Source organism: Delphinapterus leucas, chromosome 4 (assembly GCF_059928025.1).
Source record: "Delphinapterus leucas isolate spDelLeu-1000000601 "Yukka" chromosome 4, BTC_Dleu_Yukka2, whole genome shotgun sequence".
In the NCBI taxonomy this organism is placed as follows: Eukaryota; Metazoa; Chordata; class Mammalia; order Artiodactyla; family Monodontidae; genus Delphinapterus; species Delphinapterus leucas.
In genome coordinates this window covers 66,125,634-66,152,380 of record NC_143132.1, presented here as the reverse complement: position 1 = coordinate 66,152,380, position 26,747 = coordinate 66,125,634, and the positions used below count along the sequence as shown (strand labels likewise).

Sequence of the window (26,747 nt, the reverse complement as noted above, 5' to 3'; positions counted from 1 at the left end):
TTGTTTCATCTTTAGTTCTTCTAGGTCCTTGTTAAATGTTTCTTGCATTTTGTCTATTCTATTTCCAAGATTTTGGATCATCTTTACTATCATTATTCTGAATTCTTTTTCAGGTAGACTGCCTATTTCCTCTTCATTTGTTAGGTCTGGTGGGTTTTTATCTTGCTCCTTCATTTTCAGTGTGTTTTTCTGTCTTCTCATTTTGCTTATCTTACTGTGTTTGGGGTCTCCTTATTGCAGGCTGCAGGTTCGTAGTTCCCGTTGTTTTTGGTGTCTGTCCCCAGTGGCTAAGGTTGGTTCAGTGGGTTGTGTAGGCTTCCTGGTGGAGGGGACTAGTTCCTGTGTTCTGGTGGATGAGGCTGGATCTTGTCTTTCTGGTGGGCAGGTCCACGTGTGGTGGTGTGTTTTGGGGTGTCTGTGGACTTATTATGATTTTAGGCAGCGTCTCTGCTAATGGGTGGGGTTGTGTTCCTGTCTTGGTAGTTGTTTGGCATAGGGTATCCAGCACTGTAGCTTCCTGGTTGTTGAGTGAAGCTGGGTGTTGGTGTTGAGATGGAGATCTCTAGGAGATTTTTGCCATTTGATATTACGTGGAGCTGGGAGGTCTTTTGTGGACCAGTGTCCTGAAGTTGGCTCTCCCACCTCAGAGGCACAGCACTGACTCCTGGCTGCAGCACCAAGAGCCTTTCATCCACACAAAACTGCTTTTTTGCAGAAATTGATGAGCTGATCCTGAAATTCATGCGGAAATACATGGGCTCTTGTATTAGTTTTCTAGGGCTTCCATAGCAAAGTACCAAAAGCAAGGTGGCTTAAGACAACAGAAATTTATTGTCTCACCGTTCCAGAAGCTAGAAGTCCAAAATCAAGATGTTGGCTGGGCCATGCTCTCTGATAGCTCTAAGGAAGAATCCTCCCTTGTCTCTTCAGGTTTCTGGTGTTTGCTGACAGTCCTCTGCATTCCTTGGCTTGTAGATGCATCACTCCATTCACCTGGATGTCTTCTCCATGTGTGTCTTCACATTGTCTTCCCTCTATGTGTTTGTCTGTGTTTCCAGAATACCCTTTTTTATAAGGACACCAGTCATTGGATTAGGGGCCACCAGAATAACCTCATTTTAATGTGATTACTTCTGTAAAAACCCTATTTCTAAATAAGGTCACATTCTGAGGTACTGAGGGTTAGCACTTGCATATGTCTTTTGGGGGGACCCAATTCAATCCATAGCAGCCTCTTAATAGCCAAAAATATCTTGAAAAGTAAAAGAACAAAGTTGGAGGACTTATACTTACCAATTTCAAAACTTACTACAAAGGTACAATAATCAGACATTGTGGTACTGGCATAAGGATTGACATATAGATCAGTGGAATAGATTTGAGAGTTTAGAAATAAGCCCCTACATTTATGGTCAGTTGGTTTTGAAAAGAAGTGTCTTTTCCACAAATGGTCTGAGACAACTCGTTAACTACACGCAAAAAGAATGAAGGTGAATTCCTACCTCACACCATATGTAAAAATTGTCTTAAAGTAGATTAAAGACCTACATGCAAGAGCTAAAACTGTAGAACTCTTAGGATAGTAAAACAGGAATAAATCTTTGTGACCTTGGATTAGGCAATGGCTTCTTGCATATGATATCAAGAGCACAAGTAACAAAAGAAAAGGTAAATTGAACATTATTAAAAATAAAAACATTTACGGTTCAGAATACCAAGAAAAAGAAAAGACTGTTTTCTTGGGAGAAAAGAATTGCGAATCATATATCTGATAAGGGACTTATATCTAGAATGTATAAAGAACTCTTATAACTCAATAATAAGAAAGCTAAGTAACCCAGTGGCCCATAAACACATGAAAAGTTGCTCAACATCATTAGCCATCAGGGAAATCTAAAGAAAAACTACAAGGAAATACTGCTTCACATCTGCTAGGATGGCTAGAGTAAAAAAGTCAGATAATGTTAAGTGTTTGTGAAGATGTGGATAAATTGGAACCCTGATACACTGTAGGTGGGAATATAAAATAGTGCAGCCACTTCAGAAAACAATTTGGTAGTTCTTTGAATGTTTACACATAGAGTTACCATATGCTCCAGCAATTCCACTCCTAGATACATACCCATATGTTCATGTACATGAATGTTCGTAGCTTCACTATTCATAGTAGCCATAAAGTAGAAACACCCAAATGTCCATCATCTGATGAATGGACAAAGAAAATGGGGACTATCCATACAATGGAATATTATTCAGTAATTTTAAAAAATCATATCAGTACATAAAGAAATCAAAGTACCTCAACATGGATGAACCTGGAAAACATTGAAAGTTAAAGAAGCCAGCCACAAAAGACCACATGATTCCATTTGTATGAAGTGTCTAGAACAGACAAATCTGTAGACAGAAAGTAGATTAATATTTTCCTAGGGCTAGTAGGGATGGAGGGATTGGGGGATGATAGCTAAGGGGTGTAGAGTTTCTCTTTGATGTAATGAAAATGTTCTGAAATTGATTGAGATGATGGATGCACAAGCCTGTGAATATACTAAAAGTCACTGAACTGTACACTTTAAATGGGTGAATTATATGTTATATAAAGTATAACTTAACAAACCTGTTTTAAAAAATGCATTTTAAAAAGTACATTTAAAAAGTTCATATTGTCATTTTATAAGACTAGGGACCCTTCATTGTAGGGAAACATCACATGAAAATTTAAATAACATAAGAGATGCTATAAAATAGAAATATGTAAGTTATAGGTCAGTGTTGTTCAGTAAAGATCTATTGTAATGCCGCGGAGTGGCCAGGCCCGTGAGCCATGGCCGCTGAGCCTGCATGTCCAGAGCCTCTGCTCCGCAACGGGAGAGGCCACAACAGTGAGAGGCCCATGTACCGCTAAAAAATAATAATAATAAAATAAAATAAAATAATATATATATATTGTAAGGCACACATATAATGAAAAATTCTAAAAGCCACTTTAAAAAAAAGAAATGGATGGGATTAATTGTAGTAATATATTTTATTTAACCCAATATATAAAAATATTCACATTTTAACATGTAATACATATAAAAGTCATTGAGATATTTTGCATTCTGTTTTTTTTGTTTGTTTTTTTTATATTGAGTCTTCAAAATGTGTTATGTAATAACAGCATGTCTCAATTCAGACTAACCACTTTCAAGTGTTCAGTAGCCTCATGTTGTTGGTGACTGTTGTGTTAGCACAGACAGAGACAGTCAGTGTGACTCCAGAGGATGAATAATCATTGTAGTTTAGAATGGTTAGGACAGGTCACAGAGGAGATGGAGCTTCAGTTTATTTTGCTCACTCATTCATTTATTGATTCAGTCATTTATTCATCCAAGAAATTTTGAGCTCTTTTATGAAAACTGGTGTAAAATGCAGACCTGTCTTATCTCCTCGTGGACAGTACATTAAACAGTTAATTATACAATTATTTAATTAGAATTGGTTAAGAAGTAGTTAGTGGAAAGAGCATAGGCTTAAAGTTAATTATTCCCTGTGAAACAACGGATGATGATAACTGCATTGTGGGGTTGGTGGGAGTAAGTGAAATAGGATATACCCAACACTGTACTTGTTGCCAAGTATTTAATAAATACTGCTCTTCTCTTTCTTTCTTCCCACTTCATCTTCTGTCCCTTGTTGAATGCATGCATCAGGGCATGGGAAAAAGAAGCTTAGGACGTGGCAGAGTCAAAAAACAAGCAGGCTACCCAGGGACTTAAATGAGCTCTTACCTTCTTCTTTTATCCTCAGCCATCTTGCACTACACAGTCCTGCTTCCTAGACCCAGAACTCAGGTTTGTACTATTAGTACTAAGGCCTGTTTAACCAGTGTTAAATAGGTTTTTATGGACTGTATTAAGAACATAAATTATTGCTTTTTCTGTAAATTTTAATGTTTCATTCCAGACAATTGTTCTATGAGTGAAAATTTGGAGCTCTGCCTGCTAAATTTATTATCTTTTGCTTATTCAGATAAGAAAGTGTTTCAAAAATATTTTGAGAAGTGTTGAAATAAAATTATTATTATTATTATTATTTATTTATTTTTTTTTGCGGTACATGGGCCTCTCACTGTTGTGGCCTCTCCCATTGCGGAGCACAGGTTCCGGATGTGCAGGCTCAGCGGCCATGGCTCACCGGCCTAGCCGCTCCGCGGCATGTGGGATCTTCCCGGACCGGGGCACGAACCAGTGTCCCCTGCATCGGCAGGTGGACTCTCAACCACTGCGCCACCAGGGAAGCCCTAAAATTATTTTATTTTTCAAAAATTCAGACTTCCCATTACATTTCTGAGCACTCTGATCCTTGTAATTTTTACATTCTAAGATCTCAAAACTTTACCATACTTTTTTACAGTAAGAATTATTAAATCTAGTTAAATATTAAAGTTAGTTACATTAAGTTTGAGATGAGTTGTAGTGACATTATTATTGTATGTTGAACACTGGATTTAGGTTGGGCAGATCTTGCTTTCTTGTGTGTTAGCTATATGGTTGTGGTAAGTCCATTCATTCACTGATTTTCGATTCATTTGAAAGATATAGTTTGAATATTTAATGTGATCAGGACATTATTTGTGTATTTACTTATATTTACAGATTGTGATAAATACTTTGAAGGAAAAGAGCTGGTTACAGTGAGAGGATAATAACAGAGGAAAATTACTTTGTTAGGATGGTCATAGAGTAGGCTTCTCTGAGAAAGTGATATTTAAGCTGAGACCTAAAAGAAAAGGAGTCGGCTAGTGGCCTAGAAAAATACCATTCCAGGCACAGGGAAATATCATGTAAGAGTCCTGTGGAGGCAAAGAGCGTTGTGTATCCAATAAATTGAAAGAAGCCTAGTGTGACCTGATGATGAGAGCAAGCGGAAGAATGGCATGAGGTGAGTATCCAACCAGATTTTGTAGAGTCTTGTATAACATGTTGAACCCTTTCAAGTATTTTAATCAGGGACATGATTTAGACAAGTGTAACACTGAAATGGGAGGTTGAATATAAGGGTCTCTACAGGTTGAAAGAGAGGTCTGGGCTACAGAAATAAATTTGAGAACCAACAGCTCTCAAATGTTATTAATAATTTGAATACCATGTAATTAAAGTTCTGGGAATGTGTAAGATAAATTTGGGGAAAGTATAGTGGCAGAAGAGAAAGGAGGTCTAGGACCCAGACCAGAAGACCTCCAGCATTTAGAGGTTTGTAGAGGAGGAAACAGAATAGACAGGAGTCCCTCAACTATAAGCAAGGTTGTTTTTTTTTTTGCGGGGTGGTGGGGGTTGTTTTGGATGACCAGAGGTTCTGAAATGGAAATAAGGAGCAAGAAGGACATTATTTGAGATGTGTCGAGGAATTGAATCAGCCTCTGTGGGATTTCTGAAAGTAGTGTCCTTGGGGGAAATTATGTTTTCCTTAAGGCCAGCAGATGGGAGTTTGCTGATCAGAGTAAGAATTCAGAGGATATTGTAGAAGGGGAAGTCGAGTTGACTCAGATGAGAAGGATATATAGAGTAGATGGGGGATGAGAGTTAATAGCAAATAAGAGAGGCTTGTATTTCTGGTGAAGATTTAGGTAAACAAGGATATGCGGTGTGATAGATTTAGTCCTTAAAGTTTCTTGTAGGCTGGAGGGATCTATGGCCTTAGTGGTAAAATTTGGACAATTTCAAGTAGTTTGTTGGGGGAGGAACAGGTTTTTGTTGATGTAAATTGGCTTTAGTAGGTTCTAGTTGTACTATGGTGAGGCTCTGGGCTGGTCTGTTCAATTCTTTTATTTATTAAATAGTAATAATACCTCATTGATTGTTTTATGATTTAAATGAACAGTCACAGAGTGGTTCATAAAAGTTGAATCTGAATATGGATAGCCCTTTAGGAAATCTTTTAAATGTACATCATAATGAGTCATGATTTATCCAGCTTATTTTCTTGTCACTCTTTTCTGTATTGAATATAAGAATCAATGCTTAATTGAAAAATAAACATTGGCTATGAGGCACTCAATCCATGTCTTCATAATACTGATTATACTCTATTTTAGAACTAAGGATAAGACATTCAGAAGGTAGGCATTTGCTCTTTTTTTACTTTAGACAGTTCCTTAAGCGTACTTGGATATTTTAGAACCCAGTGATGAAAATGTTAGATTATAATAGTAATACTTCTATGAAAAGAGTATCTTTTTAGAACTTTAAGCAAATTCATCTTTAAAAAATTTACATGCTCAATTATAGAGAATTTGGAAATTACAGAGGTACAAAAAAGAAAATTTGTCTGTATTCTCACTATCCAGAGAAAAACTCCCGTTTACTTTTTGATGTGTTTGTAATATTTTTTTTCAACATTGGGATCACACAGTATATAGCAGTTTGTAACCTGCTTTTTCATGTAATCATGAATGTTTCCTTGTAAACTGAAGTATTCTTTGAAAGTTAATTTTAATGGTTGTTTAATCTGTTCACTGGAGCATTATATTTACCTAGTTATTCTCTTATTTTGGAGTATCTAGATTGGTTTCAATTTATTGATATATATATTGCTTCAGTGAATATGAATGTCTACATAAAGCAATCATTCTCTCTCAGTTTATGATTACTTTTTTTAATGTTTATGTTCTTTATTTCTTTATTTATTTTTGGCTGCATTGGGTCTTCGTTGCTGTGCACAGGCTTTCTCTAGTTGTGGCGAGCGGGGGCTACTCTTCCATGTGGTACACGGGCTTCTCACTGTGGTGTCTTCTCATTGCAGAGCACGGGCTCTAGGCGCATGGGCTCAGTAGTTGTGGCGCACAGGCCTAGTTGCACAGCATGTGGGATCTTCCCGGATCAGGGATTGAACCCGTGTCCCCTGCATTGGCAGGTGGATTTTTAACCACTGCGCCACCAGGGAAGTCCCTCTGATTATTTTTTTCCCCACCATATTCCTAGAAAGGGAAATACTGAGTCAAAGGGTAGGGTTTTGTTGTTGTTTGTCATTGTTGATGCTTTTAAGGAAAAATATACTTAATACAGGATTTCATATTTAAGAATCTGTATACATATGTGTATATATTTGTGGGTATGACATTATTTATTGTGCAGTTCCAACAGTGGTTGGTTTGTTTATGGATTTGGAGACCCCCTTGCAATAACAGATTCTACAGGGTCTCTTTGGCTCAAATGTTGAGACTACTACTGGAGATTATATTATATATAAACCTTCACTTCTCTCTCACACCTTATCTTTCACTGCTCTTACTCCAGCAGATACCTTCGCATTGCCCCTAACAAATACTCCTTCTTCATTAAGTGAACTTTTTTTCTAACATTCTTGCTTGATATTTGGGAACAATTTTAAGACTTTTTAACAGTTTTAAGATATTAATTCTCGAACACTGGGAGTGAAAGCGTAAATTGATAAAACCTCTAGAACTCAGTAAGAGCTAATTGTGTTTGAGGATGCCTAGTTTTATTGTATCCTTGTTAACCTCGAGTGTTTACTTTTTATTTTTTAATATTTGCTAATTTGCTGGGTATAAATGATAGCTATATTTGGGGGTAGGAGGAGTGACTGAAATAGTAACTTCTTTATTTCCCAGCCTGTAACTGAATAAAAATTGGAAGGTGAGAATTAGGTTCTAAAACCTAGTGTTTGAAATTTATCCTCTTCATCTGGCTGCCATGAAATCATATACTTTAAGACCCAGAATGGATCTAAAAGCTCATATTTATTCACTCCTTTCAGTTTACAGATAGGGAAAGTGAGGTTTAGAAAGGAGCTTCCTTGACTTTGCCAAAGTCATAAACCAGACAGTGGTACAAAAAAGCTGGCTTGTTTTTTCATAGCTAGTCTGTTGGCTTTTCAGCAAACGTCCCCTGCCCCCCCCCGCCCTTGTAGGTGACTAATTTTTTTTCTGTTTGGATGCCTGATAGAATCTATTTTATCCTTTAGTTTAACCAGGATATTTCAACCATTCTGAGTCAGTTCTTTCTGGTATACACCATAACTTTTTGTCCTGCAGATGTAGTTTGCTCAATTTCAAGGAAATTTGTATCTTTGAATACTTTTTCTACTCATGTGTTGGAATCCATTCTTGGAACAATAATTATCATTTTTGTTCTCCACATTTATTATCTTCTCAAGAATTACTTTAATCTCTTCATTGATTCCCTCTGCATTACTATGATTTCCTTTCCCCCTTGCATTAATTTTTCACCAAGTCTCTTCTGTTCTTTGCTGTTTCTAGTTTATTAGATCTATGGTTGTTTTGCTAAGCTAAGGAACAAATTGAGAACTGTGGTAGGCTGAAAAATGAGCCCCCCAAAGATATCCATGTCAAACTTTAGCAACCTCTGAATGTTACCTTATTTGGAAAAAGGGTTTTCGCAGATTGCAGGTAAATTAAGGATCTTGAAATGAGATCATCCTAGATTATCCTGGTAGGATCTAAGTCCAACTGACAGATGTCCTTATGAGATACACAGAAGAGAGCAGACACACAGAGGAGGAGGCTGTGTGACCATGGAGACAGAGATTTGGAATCGTGTCCACAAGGCCACAATGCAAGTAACGTGGACAGCTACCAGAAGCTAGAAGATGCAAGGGATGGGTTCTCTCCTACAGCCTACAGAGGGAGTGCAGCCATGCTGACAGCTTGATTTCAGACTTTTGGTCTCCAGGACTGTGAGAATAATTTCTGTTCTCTTAAGCAGCCCAGTTTTTGGTAATTTGTTACTGCAGCCACAGGAAACTAATACAAGGACCAAAATAATTTTTCTTTTTAATCTTTCTGTTGTTTTATGACCTTATCTTTGGACTCTTGTTTTAATTACTTTCTTTTTAAGTTCTCACTATTGGAAGGAATTTTTTTCCTGTTCTTCCAGATAAGTGTTTGATTTGGCATGTTTTTCCTGTAGTGTGTTTGTGTCAGTTTTTTTCAACTTTCTTATGGTTAAATTGGGCAGCTCTTTCCAGATCTTTTGTTTTGATACAATGTCTATCAGTGAATTCTTTCTTTTTCACCTTAGTTTGGATATCTTTGTCTTCTACTAATGTGGCCATTGTTTTTCAACCACTCTTCTGTAGCCTGAGGGGTATAGTAGGTAAAGAAGTCTATTAGCCAGTGTTATCCTTTCTGAGCATTTTTTCTACCACTAAGCTGTGGGTACATTCTGTTTTTGTGGGCTTCTGTTTTTTCCCTCAATTTAGTATAATCTTGAAGACATTGGCCTTTTCAGCTTTTACTGAGGTTCACCTGTGGTGTGTAAGGGGCTTTCGGGGGTAAAAAAATTAGCTGCGGACTTTTCCTGGACCCTCCCTCCCCTACCTTGCCACTCCCAACTCCATAGCTGCCTATGGCATTTTCATGTTCTACTTTTTACCATATTGAGGAGTATCATAGAGAGTTCTCAGTACGTTGTCTTTTCACCATTTTCCTTCAGAATTGCTTTTAGAAGTATGAGCAGTGTTAGGAACCATGCCGTAGTGTATTATTTTCACTGATGGTCATTGTTTTTCTAGAGGTAGCCTGCCAAAATGTCTAATTTTATAAATAATCTGATTAATTAGAAACCATCCATCTCTCAGTGACATCAGTTTCATTTAAAGTATCTGATAGCTAAAGTAGTTAAACTACCTGTTTTTGCTGTAAAGCCAAAGTTGGGGAGATAGTGGATCTATTCTTCAAATAACCATTTCTGAGTTGCAGTGAATATATACTGAGGTATCAGACAAGAAGTCATTTAATTCAATCTAGTGATACTGAAATGGTTTACAAACCTGCATAGTAATACAGCTCCTGGCCTCTTCTCCAATCCCCTGCCTCCATTCTTTTTTGCTCACTTTGCTCTAACCACGCTGCCTTGGGCTTTGGGTGCCCCCACTTTTAGAGAGTATGTATTTTCATACTGTAAAATTCACTCATTTAAATGGTACAATTCATTTATCTTTAGTTTGTTTACAGGGTTGTGCAATCATCACCACAATCTAATATTAGAACATTTCCCTCATCTCCCAAAGAAATCTCTAACCCATTAGCAATCACTCCCTATCTTCTCCCCCACACCCCTCCCCAACCCTAGGCAACCACTAATTTACCTTCTGTCTCTGTAGATTTGCTTATTCTGGACATCTCATGTAAACAGGATCATGCAATATATTGTCTTTGTGACTGACTACCCTTCTTTTAGTCCCCTATTTTCCTGAACTCCTTCAATGTCTTTCTTTTAACATGCTTTTATTATCTTTTCCCATCCTGTTGTCCCTCCCCCCTTCACACTTCTTCAAATTTCAACCAAAATATATCACTCTCTCTAGGTGACCCAACCCTAATTAGGTTCTAGATCCTCCATTATGGGCTTCCTTGAATCCTGTAGTTCTCTTTTACATACTCATACCTCAGTTGTTATATAACTGGAAAATTATTTGTATAAATAATCTTTGCTTTTCTCACTAGGCTCTAGGTCCATGAAAGCAAGGAGTTTGTTGTTTGTTGTTGATTTTCCACTGTCTAGTCTAGGAAGAAATAACTACTTGGATGAATACATTCAGGTGCTCAACCCAGTGGGAGGGGGGAAGTTTTTAGAGAAGAGAGGGAGGGTATTAATTGTGTGTATTAACTCTCAATGTAACAACACTACTCATAGTTGAAAACATAAGCTGAAAAATTAGAAAATTAGTGGTAAATTAGGCTTTATGTACATGTGTTGGACATAAGCATTGTCTTTTACACTCTCCCAGAAATATGACTTGAGAAAATCTGTCACTAAAGGAAAGCTTAAGATGTTAGTGCCAGGTTAATTTCTGGAGTCCATTTATGTTGTTGACTAAATTATGTGGAATATTTATCCTACCCAAGAAGTGGAATAGCCCAACTAAAATATTCTCTCTTTTTAAAATTTGGAATCAAACATTTCAGGTTTCCAAGGACATTTGTAAATTATGGGTTCTGTTGTCTCCTTGGGACACAGTTTATTGCAGGAGCATGTTGCTTCACTTGCTTTGATGGATATATTTATGAATTTGTCAAGGTTCAACTGCTGTTATTGGTCTCTGAAGTCCACTATTTCTTCTCTATTTGTTATAGTACCTGGATTGTTTGGTACATTTGTTCTTTTCTCCCTTAATGTTTATTTGCTCCTTTTTGGATAATGCAGGGGCCTGGGACAAAGGTATGTGACTATGGGTTGTGTGTATGGGGGTCTCAAAAATAGGGGGAAATAGTATATTTCTCCTTGATGAGATTTAAAGTAACATTTTAAGAGTAATAGTTCACATGGCTTTCTGTCGACCTTGTTGATCTACAAGATCATAAGTTGCACGAGACTGTTTACCAAATCAAATCTCTGAAGCCTTAAACTCTGTCTCTACCGTTAAGCTATTCTGTGGGTTCGTAGTTTCATTTTTTTATAATGGAAACTGGTGAGAAAGTATGATGGTGCTACAGATACTTACTTTATAATTAACTTTTATTACAGTGTATTTCATCTGTGAAGCATGAATGTGCACAGAATGGAGGGCTGTATTGGATGGAGTCTTGAAGGGAATCAACTCAGAAATGTCTTCATTGCAGTCTTGGTCCTGTTATTTGTATATATTTGCACCAGAATGTTTTTAAAAAGATTTTTGGAACTTCGTTTCTTGTTAAAGTTAATTTCATAATCTGGGCAGCCAGTGGTACCTTTTCCTGTTTGGCCTTTTCTTAGAAGCAGATTGATATATTAGTAACAGAGTCGTCACTTGGAGTTAGAATAGCTGTTTTAATGTGGCCCCTCTTAATAATTAGTTAGTGATTTCCAATGAGTCTCTTAACTTCCTGGAGTCTCAGTTTCCTCATCTGTGAAGTGGAAGTAATTTCATGAACTTCACAGGATTATTAAGATTAAGTAAGGTATTATGTAAAAATAATTAGGTATCTGGCTCTATTATGTTACAGGAAATACTGAACCCAGATTTTGAATAAATATTGAATCCAGATTTCATTAATAAATAAATAACTAAATTCTCTTTGAACAGAAAACTCTATGAAGGAAGGGTTCTTGTTTATCTTAGTCATTTTTGGGACCCCAGTTCTTAGCACAATACCTATTTAGTACACAGAGAATGCTCATGTTTTTAAAAATAAATTTATTTATTTTTGGCTGCGTTGGGTCTTCGTTGCTGCGCACAGGCTTCTCTCTAGTTGCGGCGAGTGGGGGCTACTCTTCGTTGTGGTGCATGGGCTTCTCATTGCGGTGGCCTCTCTTGTTGCGGAGCACGGGCTCTAGGCGCTTGGGCTTCAGTAGATGTGGCATGTGGGCTCTAGAGTCCAGGCTCAGTAGTAGTGGCACATGGGCTTAGTTGCTCCGTGGCATGTGGGATCTTCCTGGACCAGGGCTCGAACTCATGTCCCCTGCGTTGGCAAGCAGATTCTTAACCACTGTGCCACCAGGGAAGCCCCAATAATGCTTATTAAGCATGTGAAGAATTAATCAATAACAATGTATGTGAACCAAAAAGTCAACTGCATCTTCTTTTTCTGTTCTCAAGATTTTTGAAACTTTCTACAGTTAGCCTACTGTGTGCCATTAATGTGAGAGAATACTTACAAACTAGAAAGGTTGTATGTAACACAAACACATATGAGAATTAATATTTTATAAAGCCACACACAGATGATTTATTAAAATACAAGTACTTGAAGTATAGGATTGCATTTCTGTCTCTCTCGTTCTCATTTTAAATGGTACTCACTTTCCCATTGACTTTAGAGGATGTGTTCCAGTGCTTCTGTAGATTGTGGGGGTATGGTATAAAAAAGGAACTTAGCCAGCAGTCACTGTTAATAGGCTTACGCTGGTCCTGTCCTGGTTTATCATTGGATCATGTAGGTAACAGTAGGAGATGACAGAGACCATCTGAAAAGGCAAGGTTAGCAAGGTAGGTGTTTCCCAAGGACGAGAGTTCTTTTTCTTTAAGTCCTCTTAGGCTTCTTACATTATAAGTTATGAGTCAGCAGTGTGAGAATTACTCTACCCTGGCATGGGGGTGGCCCAGCATGCTCTTCTGTGACCCACTAGTAAGAGGATCAGCCATACTTCTTAGGCAGTGGCAATTGAAGCCAACTCTTATTATAGTCCCACTGTGAGTGTAAGACTGTGTCATTTCAATGCTCTTTATTTAACAGAGCCCAGTTAGCTTCTCTTGTAGCAGAGCTTTGTGAGGAGAAATGCAGAGTGGACTCTGCTTTGTGAATTGACCCAGTTGATCTGTCATTACTCTTCCTCCATGGAGAGATGGGCCTAGGACTTGTCCTATTTAAATGGCATTGCTCTGTTCTCTAAAGTCCGTTTTTGTGGGCAGAGTACTGGGGGATGTTGTCAGCTTTTGGAGGAAGGAAGAAAGGGGTAAATATGAAAACCAATATGGATTTGATTCCAAAGGATTAGATTCAGTTGGGACAATGCTATTTAATATATTTTTCTCTTAGGCATATTTATTAACTATAAACGTAGTGTTATTACTCATGTAGTTATAAATGTAAACTAAAAACCACTATTTGAAAGTGTATGGTGTTCCTTATGGAAATGGAATTGACAGAACTCTTATTACCTGGTTATTTTATTTTTCATAGTTAAAGAGATTCTTGTAAAGTTCTTAGGAGGTACCCTATCTCATTTCCACTTTAACAGTTTAACAAGTTAAACTGTAACATTTTATGTTTATTTTCCTCCCAGATTATACAGAATAGTCTTAGCCTGTAAACAGATTGTGTTTTAAAAGTTCATCAGTTGTTTTGGAACTCAGAACATAATTTTTCATTGAAAGTTTTGTAAATATGTGAAATAAAAATAATTAGGTTCCCAGGCTATCCTACAAAAGCCTAACTAAGCCATAATTAGCTCAGATATCTACATACTATAGTGAAAAATAATAGAGAATAATAATATTCTCTATATTATATTATTACTGATAATATAATAATATCATATTATAATATTATTTTAGTAAAACTAAAACCCCCCTAAAAGTTAGTTTTGAAAAATTCTTCCAAATGCTGGTACTACTAGATTGATAAAGGGATTTAATCTGAGGGAGATGAGAAGTAGATAGAGACTATGGGAAACTGACATCTTTCTGGGTACTTTCAGGAGCTTAATAGATGGATGGGATTGGCTTTTTAACTCATGGCTTTACTTTCTCTTGATACTGGTGTAAGAGCAGAAGTGCTATCCTTTTGCTTACCAGCTGTAGTTAAGGTTGCTTTTTTAGTTCTTGAGTGGAATGAAGTGATAGGGAAAAGAAAGGGAGAGAAAGTTTCTTTTGGTAATTACAACTTGAAAACAAACAGACAGAAGGTGAAGTAACCTAGGATGTCTGTTGTCTGAGGTGGATTTAATTGACATAAGAATAATGCAAGTTTAAGGGAGTGCGGGGAGAGTATAACAATGTGAATGATTCCTGTTCTGGGAGAGAGAAGGTGATAATAAGAAAGTGTGTTGAGTTAGACAACCCTGTGTTGGTCAGTAACTGGTGCTGGGTATCTTTGGAAGCTGTTTAGAACTGGGAATGAGGAACAGTGTGCTAATTTGGTATTTATATTTGCACATATTTCAGAGTTGGTTTTTCATGATGTGGGACAGCATCTACCACCAAATATTACATAGATTTGGGGGTATTTTTTTAAATAAATTCAATTATTATCATTATTAAGCAAATATGCTGTTATCTTTACATTTATGAAAAGTGAAATATTGTATGTTAATTATGTTAACATGTAATGGGTTTATTTTTGTTATTTCTGTTATTTTTAAATGAATTAATAAATCAGTATTTTTAAAACTTAAAAAAAAAGGGAAATATTGTAATTCAGCCAGATAAACAGGAGATTCCTAAAACTGTGTAATGTAGAGAGATTTAGTCTTCATATTTTTTTGTTTCTTGATTAGAAAAATCATGCTTCCCTGCTTTTTCTGTCCCCAGTAGGTTTCTTATTTAGAATAAACCACACAAACCCCCGCCCCCGCAGACGTGCCCCCACCAAAAAAAAAAAGGCAGGAAATGTTTCTTCTGTTCCTGCAAAAGTAGCAGCTGTCGTTAACCAGTGGATTATTATTTTGTATTGTGATGAATCTATTCAAGTACTTAAATGTTTGCTATCAGGTCACTGATTTGATTTTCCTCAGAGGAATTCTGACTCTTATTTTACTCATTTTAGATAGCCTTACGTATCAGGTAGCCTTATGTCTCAGGCAAAACGAAGCAATTTTTTATTGAAAGTATTTTTGCAGTTTATATTAAAATGTGTGAGGGGACTTCCCTGGTGGCGCAGTGGTTAAGAATCCGCCAGCCAGTGCAGGGGACACGGCTTCGAGCCCTGGTCTGGGAAGATCCCACGTGTTGCGGAGCAACTAAGCCTGTGTGCCACAACTACTGAGCCTGTGCTCTAGAGCGCACATGCTGCAACTACTGAAGCCTGCGCGCCTAGAGCCCGTGCTCGGCAACAAGAGAAGCCACCGCAATGAGAAGCCCGGGCACCGCAACGAAGAGTAGCCCCCGCTCGCTGCAAAGCCCGCGTGCAGCAATGAAGACCCAAACGAAGCCACAAATAAATAACTAAATAAATAAAAATTTTAAAAATGTGTGAGGATGCTTAAAATGTGTGGTACTGTTGGCTGAGTTATTTTTATGGATTTATTTTGGAATAGAAATAAATGGCTTGGTTTGCTTCCATTTTTATAGGCATTGGAAAGTGTATTAAACTAGGGAATTGGACGACCTGGGCAATTTTGCTTATCTTTTGAGCTTCAGTTCTACAGTTCATTATTGGTTCTACCTCCCTCATAGGACTGTTGCCTGGATAAAGTGAGGTTATGGGTCTAAACATGTTCATAAACTATCAAGTGCTCCACAAATATGCTATTGGTGAAGATGATGTGTGGTGATCACGGTTGGTCCCAGGGAAAATTGTCAAACCACTGAATTTGTCTTTGCATTTTCTTCTCAGTCTCCTGAGTGACCCAGTCCTTTTGAGAGATTACAGAGTCTTGTATCATTTTAGAGGAGGAATTAGAGGTACTTGTTTTAGTGACTTTAAGAATTTTAGCAGATTTCAAAGTTTAGTGGAATCCTATAGGAAGCTGTTCACTTATAAATGAGCAAATATTTTACAGCCTGCTACGTGCATAGGCATAAAATGGGTTACAGCAATAAACGTGTGATGAACTTGATTGTTGCCCTCATGGATTGGATATTAGTTGTTAAATTGTAATTGATAAAGCACATGGGACCAACCTAGAGTAACGAAGTCTTCTGGGAGAAAACAGATCCTGTCCTTCCCATCTTTCCTTTACTGCTGTTTGAAATATAGCATAAAATTTCAGGTTAATAACTTCTTTAAAATGCATATAAAAACGCTTGTAAATTTGTATGCTGTGCTATTGGAAAAGCAGTTTGGATTTAGGGGTGGAGATAACTTTGGTGCGTAGTTCAGGAGAAAGCAAGACTGAGTCAGGGTTTTGGGTTGTCAGAAGGTAATATTGAGCATCGAGGGCATGTGTGTCAGGCCAAGAACAGACGTAATCCATTAAAAAGAAATTATAGAGTGCTGATTTTAATATTACGCTCACTAAAGACTAGAATAAATTATATCAGCTTTGTGAGAGCTATTTTTTGGCTTTCTTCTGGATTCACAGCTGTTCAATACTGAAGTTGCCAGAAGTGTGATCACTGCTCAGTGAGTCATTGTGTTTTTTAAAGTAATTATTTGTTTCTTTAGTCTAAGTGTTTACCATTTACTCTTCCCACCCATGTATGGTATACTGTTTCTTTGGTAATATGGTAAACTTCCTCATTAAGAAAGATTTTAATGTATTTGTCTACTTTCTCCCTGCCCCAAATTGGTCAGGTTTTGTAAATCAAGCAGATAAGCATGTTTAAGACTTAAAGATTCTAATGTTAATTCCTAAAAGCCAAAGCTCTTTAGACACATGCTGCAAGCCTTTTAGACTTCCATGGGAAATAAACCTGTTTCTAGAATATTGATACATCCTGATACTGTTTCAAGTGAAGGCTTAAGACCAAGTAAAATGTTTATTAATTTTGGGTTTGGTTTGATTTTATTCCAGTTCACTTGAGTTAGAAAAAAGGAAAAAATGTGCTTGATTCCAGTTCATGGTTCATAAGTAAAATAATATTTAAATTCAGACTGTTGAAAATTAGCATGGTTCATTCTGGTTTTTGGTTTAAAGTAAAATTTGGGTTTTAAGAGAAGATTTAAAATTTGAGTAAATTAAAATTAGTTCAAAAGGAGTATAGATAACTTGAAGTAAGAGTTTTGCATCAGAATCTTCTGTAAAATATTTAAAATTTTCAGTTTTGCTGAAAATAGAAAGTTGATTTTAGGACCTTGACCCCTGTGTGTTATTTTCATGGCATAGTCTTAAGCAAAGTAGTGTAGTAGGGTACAGGTTTTAGAGTAAATGGATAGGTCTGAATCCTGTGGGTACACTTTATTGAAGGGGTTACTTTGGGCAAATTACCAATGAACCTTTCAAACATCCTAGTTTCTCCCATTTGTTAAATGATTATCTGAGTACATCACAAAGTTGTACGAATTAAATGGTATTATGGTTCTTTCTCACAATATGGTAGCTAGGGACTTCCCTGGTGGCACAGTGGTTAAGAATCCCCCTGCCGGGCTCCCCTGGTGGCGCAGTGGTTGAGAGTCCGCCTGCCGATGCAGGGGACACATATTCGAGCCCTGGTCCAGGAAGGTCCCAGATGCCGCGGAGCAACTAAGCGCGTGCGCCACAACTGAGTCTGCACTCTAGAGCCCGCGAGCCACAGCTACTGAAGCCCGCATGCCAAGAGCCGGTGCTGTGCAACAAGAGAAGCCACCGCAATGAGAAGCCCGCGCACCATGCTGAAGAGTAGCCCCCACTCGCCGCAACTAGTGAAAGCCGTGCTCAGCAACAAACACCCAACTCAGCCAAAAAAAAAAAAAAAAAACAGTTTCGGGCTTCCCTGGTGGCGCAGTGGTTGAGAGTCCGCCTGCCGATGCAGGGGACACGGGTTCGTGCCCCGGTCCGGGAAGATCCCACATGCCGCGGAGCGGCTGGGCCCGTGAGCCATGGCCGCTGAGCCTGCACGTGCAGAGCCTGTGCTCCGCAACGGGAGAGGCCACAACAGTGAGAGGCCCGCGTACCGCAAAAAAAAAAAAAAAAAAAAAAAAAAAAATACAGTTTCTGCCCTACTGCAGATTTACTGAGTCTTTCTAGTGGTGAAATTCTAGAATCTTCATTCTTAGTAAACTCTCCCAGGTGACTCTTACGTCCACTGTGAGTGGTGCTTGCAAACTGTAAAATAGTACTCAAGGAATATACTTATATATGTATTGATGTAAATTGAGCTTCAGACCTCAGAGATGTCCCTTGCCCAGTTCTTATCCATTGCTGCATATTGATGCTCTGAAGAAACCAAAATTACTTGGAAAAGGGTTATGAACAGAGTTATTCTCCTACCTATAAATAGATACACATGTGGCAAATTGTGTTATTTGTTTTGGCTGCTTGTTGTTGCCATGTTTTTAGTAAACCTTCCATTCTGTTTTGCTATTTGTAAGGCTTCTATATACCTTATCCCTAGGGATTTGTATCTGATCAATGGCAAGTGCAAGAAGTAAAAACACTGCTAACTGTTTAGCAGGAAGTAGTCATTTCCCAAATCCTAATAATTCTGCTTGAGTGATTTTTATATAAATTCAAGAGCAGGCATTTGCTGCATTGTGCTGAACCCTCTGCTAATAAGTACTAGGGAAATAAATCTAAATGATTTAGGTAATGTCTGGCTTTCCTAAGAGCTCATAGTCAAGTGGGGGGGCTCGGACTCTTATATAGAACATTGTGATCAGCACTGTAGTAGGGCATGTACCTGGTGGTAAAAGAGCATAGCAGAAGAATTTTTTTTTTCAGTTCCCACTACCAATAATTCTTCAGAGAAACTATAATTTATTGAGCACTCACTATATGGCATGTACTTAAAAAACAAAACAAAACAAAACTGCTTAACCTGTGTTATTTAATCATTACAACAACCCTATGAAGTAGCAGCTATTTACATTTTATAGATACTAAGTGGTAGAATATGTGATTCAAACCTTGGTCTGACTTCAGAGCCCATATTAACACCATTATGCCTCTCTCTAAGGACAAAAATGACTGATTTGTTTTTCTTAAGATTAATTTTATGGTTCTTCAGAATTGATGCTTGTTAATCCCATTGGCATGGTATCTGCCTGTGATTGAAAATGTGGTATTATTGCACTATCAAGGACTTGGGAGTCTTTTCTGTCTCATCTTTATCCTCTATCACCCTATGTTTTCCTTTCATTTCTAGAAGCGATATACAGGAAAACATCTCCAAAAGCCAGCTCATGTATAACATCTGTCCTTTTTTTTTTTTTTTTTGCGGTACGCGGGCCTCTCACTGTTGTGCCCTCTCCCGTTGCGGAGCACAGGCTCCGGACGCGCAGGCTCAGTGGCCATGGCTCACGGGCCCAGCTGCTCCGCGGCATGTGGGATCTTCCTGGACCAGGGCACAGACCCGTGTCCCCTGCATCGGCAGGTGGACTCTCAACCACTGCGCCACCAGGGAAGCCCCTAAAATTTTTTATCGTGCTGTTGACATTAGGGTTGATTTGACTGATTCAGCTGCTTAGTTTGCATTCTCTTTCTTTCTTCATAGTTTTGCTCCAAGTTATGAGAGCAGTTGCATACTCGCTAGAGCTTCCACATCATAGAGTAGAGGCCCTATTTCTTGACAATAATAAGCTTATTTTAGAATTTGTCTAACTCTGATTTTCTGTGGACCTCAGTTCCTTGTTTCTTATTTCTTCTGCTTATTAACTTTTATGTTGTTTTCATGTCTCTAAGCTGTTGTGTTTATTTAGGGGAGGACATCTTGCTTTAATAGAAGTTCCTTAGCCATATACTTAGGATAAAGAGTTGTTTGAAGTTTAATTTAAAAACCTGAAAATTTGACAGTGGTCAGTGTTTCCCCTTCAGACTATCTTAATCATGCCTGAAAATAAGGTTTTTTGGTTCTTTTAAGTAATTTATATAATAATATTTTTCAATAGACTGTTATATTGTTTTTGAACATCCATAAACATAGCTATCTGTTATATCTCTTCATGAGAAACAATAGTCAGAGCTAGTTTCCTTACTAATCCTATTGTTAGGTTAAAAAGCTTCATAAAAATACCTTGTATCCTCCTTGTATCATACCGGGTGTGCTGGTTTCTCTGGGCTTTGTAGACTTTTAATTTTCTGTTATTTCTGCACGGGAGACATTCTTCTGGAGGTAAAGGAAGATTTAATATAGATAGTCGTTGCTGACTTTGTTCAGTTTATTTAGTAGTATGACTTATTAACATCTCTAAAAGCCTCCTAGTTAAAAAGGGTCACAGTTGCTTTTTCTCAGCTCTGAATCATTAAGAAATACTAAAATTAGAATGTCAGTGTCAGATACCTCCTAAATATTTACATATGCCCGGAGTGGCCTTTTGGGTTTTGGATGGATCGATTGTTCTGAGGAGTGACTTCAGAAGACAAAAAAATGTAACCACAAGGTGTTGCTGTGTTTGAGAGACTGAGAACAAGGCTGCACATATCATTTTGGGATACATATAAGGGGCTTTGTAAAATTGTATTCTGTATTTAACAGCCTTCAATTGAAAGTGGTTGTTCTGTTGCATACCACCTTTCCATTGCTTTATGAAGAGTCTTTTGTGGTTTATATATTTAAGATTTATCCACTGTGCTAAAGAATAGGGGATTTAATTCTGTGTTCTAATCAGAATAGGAAATTCATACCACCTGAGTGAATTTTAATTGTAATAGAGGATCCCAGGAGTTCTCTGGCCAGAAGAGAGTGCCTGAAACTGAGCTGTTCCCACTGCTTTGCTGTTGTTGCTCCTGAGAGACAGTGGCATTTTTTAGGGACCAATTTTATTGTAGTTGGTGTGAAGCTCATGATACCATGCATTCTGGGAAATTCAATATTGGGCAAAGTGGTGACTTTTTATTTTTTAATGAGACATGTCTGTTATGAATTCTAGCTTTTCATGAGGATTTTGGTTTCTTGGTAGCAGTGTTTAAAATGCTGCTCTGTTGTTAAGATCCAAAGTTACACAGTTTCTAGTAGCAAAAGTTAAATTGTTTGAACATCACAGAATCAATTGTTTTACATTTTTGTTTTCCATATGCTTTTGCTTTGGGATAACTTTCAAACTCTAATGTTGCCAAAGTATCTTTGGAAAAAGCTCTTTAGCTATTAATAAATGAATAATTGAGGACTGAAAACTACAAAAGATTATTCATGTATTCTCTTACTATTATTCTGGAACTGACCTTTTTTACATCACATTTTCAGAAACATCTGCTTCTTGCGGGGGGGTGTGGGTAACGGTATATGAAGTCGGTCTTTCAGCTGTAGTAGGAAGGTTGTAAAATAATGGCAGAGGCAGCCTGACGTGAATGAAGAGTTCTTTTACTTAAAGCTTTATGATATTGGACAAGTTAATCTCTCTTACTTGCCTTATTTGCATAGTAAACATGGCCCTCCATTTAAGTATTAGAGTAGATGAAACAATCGGAAAGTTCTTTTGTACAGTGAAATTTTATACAGCTGTTATTTTATTGCTGAGTCAGCAAATTGCAGTGCCAAATGGTGACATGCTTTTCCTTGGCACACTAGCTGCTGACTGTCCCATGCATTACTAATGCTCATACCAAGTCACCGCCGGTGTTACCTTGCCATTCTTTACAGCTCTGCTATTTCAGATCTCTGATGGAGCAGTCTGAAGAGCTTGGTGATTTCTGAATAAAAATTCCAGGATGCTTAGGCACAAAGAGCCATTGTTCCTTGTATACCCAGGATTTCCTACTAGTGGGAGAATATAGTCTGTAAGAGTTCTCAGCAGTTTCTCTAACTGCTCAAAAGAGAACAGAGTAAACCTTTTAATTTTTACTAAGATAGTGAGCAGAGGTTTTTGTTGTTGTTGTTTGGTTTGGTATCTAGGGTTAAATATTACATTATTTTTCTTCTATGAGGTTAGTATGAATTCAGTGAGCATCTTAAAAATAAAATTGCTATAATGGAAGAGTAAGAGAGAGAAGAAAAAGAAGTGAAGTTTAGTCAGTGAGCCTAAGGACTTACATTGTACTGAGAATTGGTTTTAGATTTGTCAGGAAAGAGAGAACAAGCACGAAGTCATAATTGCTACTTCACAAAGATCGTAGTCCCTAGAATCTTTGTGTATTCTGAAATCACTAAAAGAACAATTTAAAGCTTCTTAAAATTAAGTGCTAGGTAGTATAGAATGGTTTAGAATAGTTTAAGAATTCCAAGATATGAACTGTGCTTAGTCAAGAAGGAGGTGGCTCTTGAGCTTGAATTGAAGAGTCTTTGGATTGTTACTGGCAAGGAGGGAAGGCAGAAGAGGTAAGGAGATGGTCATGAGTGGGCAGAGACCCCAGAGCTGGAGAGCTAGTTATGAATGAGGCTCAGTTTGAATGGGTTTGATTTTTCTTTTAAGTTTTGCATCTCTTACCCCCAAATTTAACATTCCCCTATTTCTTTTACCCATCAGACCTTTCTTGGAAAGGCATCATTATTTTCTGAAGAAGAAATAAGACACGGAGAAGCAAAAACTCAAAGCCTTACCTTCCTAAAGGGAGAGTGGTCTGAATAGAGTCAGCATATTTAGACTTTTTCAATTGCACTTATCTTATTTTCAAGTAAAATAAGAAAGCCCTGAGGAAAGAATTAGGGCCTTTAGAGTTGGACAGATAAGGATTCTTTGGTGGGTCCATCATTCGCCTTTTGACTGAACAAATGTAACATTCTTCTCATTATGTTTAATATAGGAACAGTTCTGTCTACTTCATGGGGTTGTTTTCATTAAATGAAGTCATATATATAAACTAAGCATGGTGTCTGGTCTATGGAATGACTGAATAAATGGTGGTTAAAATAATTACTTATAATTGAAACAGTTGAAGTAATACTATGTGATAAACTAAGATGAGCATTTAAAAATAATTTGTAGCAAAGAATATAGTTTACTTGGTATACTTTGGCAATTTTCTCTGTTGAATTCTTTACAGTTCTCATTTATCTATCCCTTATTTCTTTTAGGAGACAAGGATGGCAGCAAGGTGACCACAGTGGTGGCAACTCCTGGGCAGGGTCCAGACAGGCCACAAGAAGTCAGCTATACAGACACTAAAGTGATTGGGAATGGGTCATTTGGTGTGGTATATCAAGCCAAACTTTGTGATTCAGGAGAGCTGGTTGCCATCAAGAAAGTATTACAGGACAAGAGATTTAAGGTAAGACCTTCAGTATTTCATGTATTTTGTTGCTGTCAATACATGTAAATAATTTTTTTTCAGTTGTTTCTCTTTGCTTTAAATTTCATTTATTGAACAAATTTTTATTCAGGTCAACTACTGTAGTGACTTTATTTCGCATTGTGTATTATGTAGAGATAAAATTTACTGAAGATTGCAGTATTTTTTTCTGAACTGCTGTGAGTGACATATGTATTTAAAATGCTGTGAAATGTAGATTAAAATTTCTTAATTTCTATTTAAAAATGTGACCTTTCTCTGCCTTGGTTGTCATTGGTGTAGGAGACCAGAGAAACATTACCTGTAGCATATGATCATTTGGTACAGTTGACTATGCTTCCTCTCTTGAAAAATTTCCTTTGAGTCTGTGATATAACACTATCATTTTTTTCCCCCATAACTGACCTTTCTTTGCTATCTTCTTATGTCTCCCTTTCATCTGCCCCTAGAAAGCAGTACTCCCCACAGTTCAGCTTATTTTTATTTCTTACACCGTCTCTTTAGGGTGTCCTGTACATAGATGGTCAGAGTCACCTGTACGTTATGGTATAGTGGAGAATCAGTGAGACCTGCGCTCTAATCAAGGCTCTGCCATTAACAAGCCATGCAACTCCGTTCCCTTCCCTACTCTTCCCACCTCTGCAACATTTTACTGAGAGTCTCCTGTGTACTAGGAACTGTGCTAAACATTGAGGGATTAAAAAAAAAATAAGAGGTGATCACTGCTCTGAAATAGCACACAGCCTAGTGTCTGTATGCTCCAGAATGTCCTGAACTTTCTAAAGAGATTAAAAAAAAAAATTCTGAAGTTTTTGTCTTCAATTCTCTCTCTCCCAAGCACTAGTACCATGTTGCCCACTGCCCACTGGATCTTGATATCTGAAGGTACTGTTATTTCATATTGGCAAGGTTTCTTATCTAACTCTGACTTAAACTTTCAATCTTAAAGGAAATCCTCTCTATTGGCTCCCATTCCTTGTGGCTCTTTCCTTCTAATGGTTTTCTCATTTACCTGTCATTCAGGCTCTTTCATTCTCTCATACCTCATATCTAGTGATTACCAAATTTGGTTGATTCCCCCCACCCCACCCCACCAACTGCCTTGTTGAGCTGTACCTTCTTTCCTTTTCTCATCACTGCTATTCTAGCCAGACCTTTGTCATTATTTGGCTTAACGACTAGTAAGACTCTTGCCTCTGATCTTCTCACTTCCAGTCTTTCTGTATACCGACATTAGAATAATCCCACAGTTCAGTTTGGTCATGTTATTTCTCCTACACACAAATCTTCTATGGGTTCCTCATAGTCTAGAAAATAAAGCCTGCCCAGTTTTAATTGTACATTCGGGAGCTTCTATAGTCTTGCCTTATCTCCAGATACTCAGCTTTTACAAACCTTTTGTATCACTATCTTTGAGATATATTGGTTTTTATGGCCTCTCTGCTTTTGTTCAGCTTCCCTTCTGTCACTTGCATTCTCCTGCTGTCTAAACCGTGTGCATATATAAAGATCCATGTCAGTTTCTTCCTTTATGAAATTTCCCAGATGATTCCAGCCAGCCCTATGGATCTTGCTAGTCTAGATTCCTTGAACACTTATTGTTCATAAACTAGGAAATTCCAAATTTTTTCATGACAAGGACTCCATTTTTATTATGTGTGTCTCCAGGATATCCACACACTTAATGTGTTTTTGAATTAATAGTTGCTGATAGCAGATACTTATCAAATCCTTAAAATATGCCAGGTGATCTAAGGCTTTTACATGAGTAGTTTTATAGGAGCTTTACCGTTAGTCCTGTGATATTGGTACTGTTATTATTCAGATAAGGAAACCTACACACAAAGAGATTATAAATTAACTTGTCCAGGGTCATACAGTTAGCAAGTGGATAGCTGGGCAGGTATTTGAATCCAAGCAGTCTGACTCCAGAGTGCTTTATTATATTTTATCATTGCTGTATCAAACCAGTATATTCTGTTCAGAAGATACTTCGGTTAGTTCTTCTTTTTCTTGCTTTTTAAAAAAATTCTAATTTTTCCCTTTATCATAGTTAAGTTATTCAACTGAAATACAGTTTGGTTCATCTGTTTTTGTATGTATCCCTTTGTAGAACTTTATCCCCATTCTTTTTGACTTTTTAAAAAAAATTTATATTTTCAGTCTGTGAAACACTAATGTGGTTCTAAAAGTCAGAGATACACAAATGTCATTCCCTCTGTCTTGTTTCCACTCACTCCCTCTAGATAGCCAATCTCATTATGTTCTGATTTATTTTTTCTGGGTTTCTTTTGCACAAATGAGCAGTAAGTGTACAATCATCCCTTGGTATCCATAGTGGACTGGTTCCAGGGCACCCAGTGGATACCAAAATCTGCAGATGCTCTAGTTCCGTATATAAAATGGTGTGGTATTTCCATATAACCTAAGCTCATCCTCCCATATACTTTAAACCATCTCTAGAGTACTTATAATACCTTGTTGATGCTATGTGAATAGTTGTAAATACTATTTAAATAGTTGCTGATGTGGCAAATTGAAGTTTTGATTTTTGGAACTTTCCAGAGCTTTTCCCCCCTGAATATTTTTGATCCCAGCTTGGCTGAATCCCTGGTTGCGGAATCCATGAATGCAGAGGGTAGACTGTAGTTCTCTTTGTTTCTTTCTTACACAAAGTGTAGTATTAGAGATACTCTTTTGTACTTTCCTTTTCTGTTAACTATAGTTCCTGAAAGTCATATCAGTTCAGAGATTTTTCTCATCCGTTTTAGAGCTTCATAGTATTGCAGAGTTGATTCCAACCATTCTTCTATATATGGATATTGAACTACTTTTCAATATTTTGTAATCTCCAAGGGGGCTGTTATGAAAAACTTCGTGCATAGGTTTTTATTATTAGATGTGTATCTTCACAATAAATTAAGAAAACTAGGGCTGCTGAATGAAAACATAAACATATATGTAGTTTTGTATGATATTGCTAAATTGCCCTGCATAAGAGCTTGTACAGATTTGCATTCTCTCTAGTAATATATGAATGCCTGTTTACCCACAAGGTTTGACAACATGCATTGATTTACTTTTTCAGTTTTTGCCAATCTGATAGGTGAGAAATGGTATCTCATTGTAGTTTTAATTTACAATCTTATGAATGTAGTTTAACATCCTTTCATGTGTTTAATGTCCACTTTTATCATATCTGGATTTTAGTTGTGATTAGAAAGCCTCTTCCTTATAAAGTCTTATAGAAAGCCTTTTCGTCAGGTTAAAGAGAAATTCATCCATATTTTCTAGCACTTGTAAGTTTTCACTTTTTACAGTTAGATCCCTGATCCATTT

General features: G+C 37.3%; 1 protein-coding gene across 5 annotated transcripts in view; it reads left to right on the top strand.

Moving 5' to 3' along the window:
• Positions 1-26,747, top strand: part of GSK3B (glycogen synthase kinase 3 beta) — a 201,585-nt gene that overhangs the window by 45,670 nt on the left and 129,168 nt on the right. For all 5 annotated transcript variants that reach the window (XM_089910578.1, XM_022561810.3, XM_022561604.3 and 2 more), the window contains exon 2: positions 23,194-23,387. In XM_089910578.1, coding sequence (XP_089766704.1) covers positions 23,194-23,387 — 194 coding nt within the window. The remainder of the gene's footprint in view (positions 1-23,193; positions 23,388-26,747) is intronic.